General features: G+C 44.1%; 1 protein-coding gene across 1 annotated transcript; it reads left to right on the forward strand.

Moving 5' to 3' along the window:
* Positions 1 to 599: 599 nt before the first annotated feature.
* On the forward strand, positions 600 to 5,961 carry LOC106576267 (probable polypeptide N-acetylgalactosaminyltransferase 8). Its single transcript, XM_014153349.2, is given in 13 exon segments — positions 600 to 847; positions 1,383 to 1,652; positions 2,138 to 2,384; positions 2,625 to 2,643; positions 2,645 to 2,792; positions 2,911 to 3,094; positions 3,196 to 3,393; positions 3,599 to 3,713; positions 3,894 to 4,079; positions 4,331 to 4,468; positions 4,635 to 4,730; positions 4,885 to 5,049; positions 5,162 to 5,961. Coding segments are annotated over 12 exon segments (1,824 nt in total). The 5' UTR covers positions 600 to 847; positions 1,383 to 1,459; the 3' UTR covers positions 5,297 to 5,961.
* Positions 5,962 to 6,194: the final 233 nt, after the last annotated feature.

Raw genomic sequence — 6,194 nt, forward strand, 5'->3', positions numbered from 1 at the left:
ACAGTTGAAACTGGAGCAGCAGCACGGCCAGGTGGACTGGGGACAGCAAGGAGTCATCATACCAAGTAGTCCTGAGGCATGGTCCTAGGGCTCAGGTCCTCCGAGAGAAAGACAGAAAGAGAGAAGAGAGAATTAGAGAGAGCATATTTAAATTCACACAGGACACCGGATAAGACAAGAGAAATACTCCAGATGTAACAGACTGACCCTAGCCCCCCGACACATAAACTACTGCAGCATAAATACTGGAGGCTGAGACAGGAGGGATCAGAAGTGCTGTTATTGTGAAGTGGAAACGTCTAGGAGCAACAACGGCTCAGCCGCAAAGTGGTAGGCAACACAAGCTCACAGAATGGGACTGGTGAGTGCTAAATTGCTTAGAAAATGGTCTGTCCTCCGTTGCAACCCTCACTACTGAGTTCCAAACTGCCTCTGGATGCAACGTCAGCACAATAACTGTTAGTTGGGAGCTTCATGAAATGGGTTTCCATGGTCGAGCAGCCGCACAGAAGTGTAGCATTGGCTGGAGTGGTGTAGAGCTCGCCGCCATTGGACTCTGGAGTGATGAATCACTCTTCACCATCTGGCAGTCCGACGGACAACTCTGGGTTAGCGGATGCCAGGAGAGCTTTAACTGCCCCAATGCATAGTGCCAACTGTAAAGTTTGGTGGAGGAGGAATAATGTTTTACACATTATGACTGTAAGTGCCCATCATTTTGCTAATTGTCATATCGACCCAAACTCCAGGACCAGGGACAGTGAATGATTAACTGCAGAGAGAGGTCCGCTGGCCTAGGGGAGGAGAGTGACGAGAAACTCGCACCCTCTGAGTGCCAGCCAGCCAGGTATGGTGCACCTCACCTGTAATGGGATTATTTAAGATGACTAAAGTTCATATTTAATTTAAAGTGATCAAAACAATGTTTAGCATATTTGGAGTTTGTGTAACACACGTGAATTCCTGTGATCTGTTCGTAACACTCGGGTTGATGGTCACTAGACTAGAGGCTGTATGTTATGGATTAAACTCGTAACTGCTGATATGGTTGACACAAGACTGTAGGTACAAGGACAGAGGATACACTGATTACTATTGTATTGTGTGAAACACTGTGATTCTGTAGCAGCTGACAAAGTCACTGCTTTCTGTTTTGACTTCCTACAAGCCTCTCAGGCTGGTGTTGACAGAACAGTTGTATGCTGATAGGGATATAAGGGAATTCTCAGAGAAGGCCAGTTAAACGTGTTCTATAATTATGGACCGGATTTTTCTCTGTTGCAACTTGTAATAAACCAAAAACATTTTATTGACGATCTGCGACTGCTCTTCTTTTTTGTTCACTTGGAAATGTCTATTACATAACCCCTCCCTCCTTTCAGGCGAGCCTGGATCTTAGTGAGAGAGGAAGGCCATCCTGTCTGTATCCCCAGGCTGAGCGCTCACACGCAGAGGGACGATGAGGCTACGCTGGGTTCAAGGGATGGCCGCTTTACTGGCCATGGCTGCTGGAATGCTCTACATCACATCCATTAAGAGGGAGGTTCATTCTCATGGGGAAAGACTGCAGAGGGCCCATCAGAATGACTCGGTCAGGGGCCAGGACATGCTCAACAGGCTGGAGAAGATGGAGTCTCACATTGAGAAGTTGGGTAAGTCTCAATCTCCTTCATTTAACTGTGATTTACCTGGAAGGGAAATACCAGTAACTCTGTCCACGAACTGTACCTGGACTGCAGTCTGCCACTGTTTTAGAAGGTAGTGCAGATTTAGAGGGGAGGGTTTGGGAATACATTAGAATCTAGCCTGAGCCTACATGTAGAGTTGATCCCAGTAAGTTACGTCACAGTGATGATTGTAAAAGGGAATTTGTTCTCAGTTAAATAAAGGGTTTAAATGAGCCTTCACTGTGGCGCTGTTTGGGTTGGCTTGTCGTTTAGTCATTGTGCCTATTAAAGCCAATACCCTGAATCGCTGTTTTCCTGCACTTGATTCCTCGTCAGCAAACACCCACGCCTTACAAAGCTACAGTAAATGAGGTCATGCCCTGTTTTTATCAAAATGAGTAACTCGTGTTGATTCTGGCAGCCTTAACACATTTATTACAGTGTGATGAAAATCTGTCGTGTGTCCACAGTGAAGTCAATCAACAATGAGATCAGTCTGAAAGAGGGGCAGGCTGTGAAGGCTCCCGAGGTCAAGAAGGAGAGGAAGGTGGTGAAGAAGTTGTACCCCAACTCAGCTCTGTTTACAAGCTGGGGTGATGAGCTCTCAGAGGAGGAGCAGAAAGAGGCAGAGAGGCTGTTTCAGATGTATGGATACAACGCCTTCCTGAGTGACAGACTACCCCTGAACAGGGAAATCCCTGATACTCGCGATCCTAAGTATATCATTTTCCTCATCTCTCTGCCACCTCTACACAAAAAATGATGGATAACTCAAGACTTCTGAATTCTAACCAGTCTGTTCCATTGCGGTCATTCAAGGTCAATTCCATCTCCAGCACTTTTAATGCAATTTGACGAACGACATTGAAATGGACTAACTTTAAGAGTGAAACAGCAGTTTTGGTGAAGTGAATGAATGATATGAGGTAGACCAAATGTTTTTGTTGTGCCTGTCAGGTGTGCTAATCACCAGTACCCCCCATGACCTGCCCACCATCAGCGTGGTGTTGATCTACTTGGACGAGGCCCTGTCAATCATCAAGAGAGCCGTCCGCAGCATCATAGACAAGACCCCCCAACGCCTGCTCAAAGACATCATACTGGTGGATGACCACAGCTCCAATGGTTCGCCTAATTTGTCAAGGCTCTCCGGATAGAAACATGTGAAAGTATATTTGAACTCAAGTGTGGCTTTCAACCATTGTTGATTTGCGATTTGCAAGTGTCTGCTCTGGTTTCACAGAGGATCTAAAGGAGAAGCTGGATGCCTACATAATCTTCATTCATGAAGAGCGTCCGGGCCTGGTGAAGAGAGTGAGACACCTGGAGCAGCTCGGTCTCACACAGGCTCGCCTCTCAGGGTGGAGGGAAGCTGAAGGCGATGTGGTGGCCATCTTGGATGCCCACATAGAAGTCCACGTGGAATGGTAGTCTGAATGGTTTATATTATTAAGACACTCAGTGATATTTTTTTGAGTGTCCTTTAATCCTTTAACACAATGTTTTCACTCTGTGTTTCTGTGAACAGGGCAGAGCCTCTGTTAGCTCGGATAAAGGAGGACCGCACGTTGGTGTTGTCACCGGTGTTTGACAAAGTCCATTTCGATGACTTGAGAGTAACACGTTATTTGCCGAGTGCAGACGCCTTTGACTGGGCCCTGTGGTGTATGTACGAGTCCTTCAGACCTGAGTGGTATGACTTAAAAGATGAGTCACAGCCAGGAAAGTGAGTTGTTTGTGATTTCATCATCGGATGATAGTCCTGTTTCACAAGTCTGTTTGAATAGGCGATAAGCAAAGCACAGCTTTGGGAGGAAAATCTTATATAATATTGACACCTGGATAATTTTTGGCCATTATCTATTCATTTAAAATGAATGTCACTTCTCCCAGTGTAGAAATGATCATGATATGTTCTGTATGTTTGTCAGGAGCCCCTCCATTATGGGCATACTAGTGGTTGAGCGCCTGTTCTTTGGGGAAATTGGTGCTCTGGATGGTGGTATGAAGATCTATGGAGGTGAAAATGTTGAACTGGGTATCCGGGTAAGCCCCTCTGCTACAGTTTATGAATGAATGTTAGAAATCAAAGCAGACTTGTGTTCGCAGAATTGCTTTCTGTTCTTGAGTCCTTCAGTTTGAACAAACCAATCTACGTCCAACATCCAGACACTTCAGTCCATATCTATAAACTCGTCCTTGTCTCTTGGTGTTTGGTGTGTCTAGGTGTGGCTGTGTGGTGGAAGTGTCGAGGTCATACCTTGTTCTAAAATAGCCCACATCGAGAGGGCCCATAAACCCTATCTCCCAGACCTGAGCATTACAATGAAGAGGAATGCTCTGAGAGTGGCTGAGGTCTGGATGGATGAATACAAACATAATGTCAACGTCGCCTGGAACCTCCCACTGAAGGTACTGTACACAACAAACCATTCAATCAGCTGCTCCTATAGAATAACAACCACTGCTGTTATGCATGCTTTGTGTATGAAACTAAGAAGACTAGACAGTCAATATTATAAAAAAGGTATATTACGCAATGCCATAACAAAGATCATAGGATCTATGTAAAATGGCGTTAAGCCATCATCAAGTGGATAATAGGTGGATTACTCACATAGCCTGTGCTTCTGATTTAGAACTCTTCCTCTTTCTCACCACAGGATCATGGCATAGACATTGGGGATGTTTCAGAGAGGAAGAAGTTAAGAAAGAGTCTGAACTGCAAACCCTTCCAGTGGTATCTGGATAACGTGTATCCCATGTTAGACCCCCTGGGTGACTTGCTTGGTTATGGAGCTGTGAGTGATGCTAAAATGTTTTTGTTGTTCTGGAATTTCCTCACCAACTATGTTTGGTGCATGGCATTATTTCTTCAATAGGATGCAGGGTCATAAATCCAACTCATTATCAGGATAGGAATTTGCACTTTTATAACGGTTTAATCTGTGTCCATAAAATCAACAGCTGGTCAATGACCTGAAGACGGATCTCTGTATAGATCAAGGCCCAGTTCCGGGGAACACACCTATTTTATATGGATGCCATTATTTTGGTTCACAGGTTTGTAGAATTATTGCTTAATATTTTAGAATGTAGCTAATTGTATAATATGGTCCATCCCTTAGCAGAGCCGGGATTCAACCCATACCACAATGCAAAGTACTGTCAATACCACAGGTAGAGATAAGTCAAAATATCTATCCTCTCTGTCTAGAACTGTTATTATCGAGCCAGCGGGGAGATCTACATTGGAGGCATCAAGTCTCACAAGTACAACAGTAATCGCTGTCTGATGGACATTGGCACTCAAACCCCAGGACTGTATGAGTGCAAGGAGGCCAAGCAGAAGGGATTCCACATGCTCTGGGAATTTCAACAGGTAAGCACTCCAACATGAAATAGGGAAATTGATGCCTATAAACTGTTGGAAACACGGGAGATGTCTTTGACTTTAGTGTGATGTACAGTGAAATGTTTGCTGTGTTTTACAGGGAAAAGCCATCCAGAACAGGCAGACAAAGAGATGTCTGGAGATTGCCCTAGGGGAGGACACTTACTACCAGCTCATCATTCAGGAGTGTAGTGGGCAGCACTGGAAAATACGGAATGTGATAAAAGACTTCTGATACACTGAGATAGTTAGGCCTACTGGACCAGAAACAATACAGCAGGACTATAGGAGTTATGCTGTGATCATAAGCAAGTGGGAAAGTGGTATTTACCACATACAATTCATAAAATCGACTTGAACACCCTTCCAACTGGTAATTACTAGTGGGAAACTCGTCTATCATCCCTGAGCTCCGACATCTCCCAGATGCTGACCTCACCTACTAAGGGAATTACCTTTTTATCAGCATTATCAGCAGTTAAATGCAACAACAAAACATTATTTACACAAAGTTTTTGAACACTATAATTTTTGTACAAACATGATAGCTGCACTTACAGTTTATGGTTGACGCAGCCTGTTGGCCATTAGCCAATCTGAGTTTCTCAACGAGTTCAAAGCACGTGAATGCATTCAACTGATATTTATGACTTCACAACTGGTAATTACCACCTTCCCACTTCTTTATGAACACAGCATTATCATTACGCTTTGAAAAGCCAATCAGTGGTCAGCAGTGAGATGACTGTGTGATCTTAGTGAGCTGCTGGTTGGACATAGCTTCATGGGGACAGATGTACGGTTTCTTCACAGAATGTGTAATGCTATTGAGCTGTGTTGTCCTTGGTCCTGAATGTAATTGCAAAGAAATAATAAATATGATTCCTGTATTTACGCTCATTTGTGGTTTGTTATTGATTCACTGTAGATTTTCACTGAAGAGGGTCATAGAATATTTTTCTGCATTGACATCATATAGAGTTGAGTTGACATCAGTGTAGTTTTGAAGACCCGTCCTCCACTGCTCAGGGATTTCTCTATGAGTTCTCTCTCTCTTACAGCTTCGGTGGCAGGGAGTTATACAGTGCATTCGGAAAGTATTCAGACCGCTTTACTTTTCCCACATTGTTAAG

The sequence above is a fragment of the Salmo salar genome, chromosome ssa17 (assembly GCF_905237065.1).
Source record: "Salmo salar chromosome ssa17, Ssal_v3.1, whole genome shotgun sequence".
Taxonomy (NCBI): Eukaryota; Metazoa; Chordata; class Actinopteri; order Salmoniformes; family Salmonidae; genus Salmo; species Salmo salar.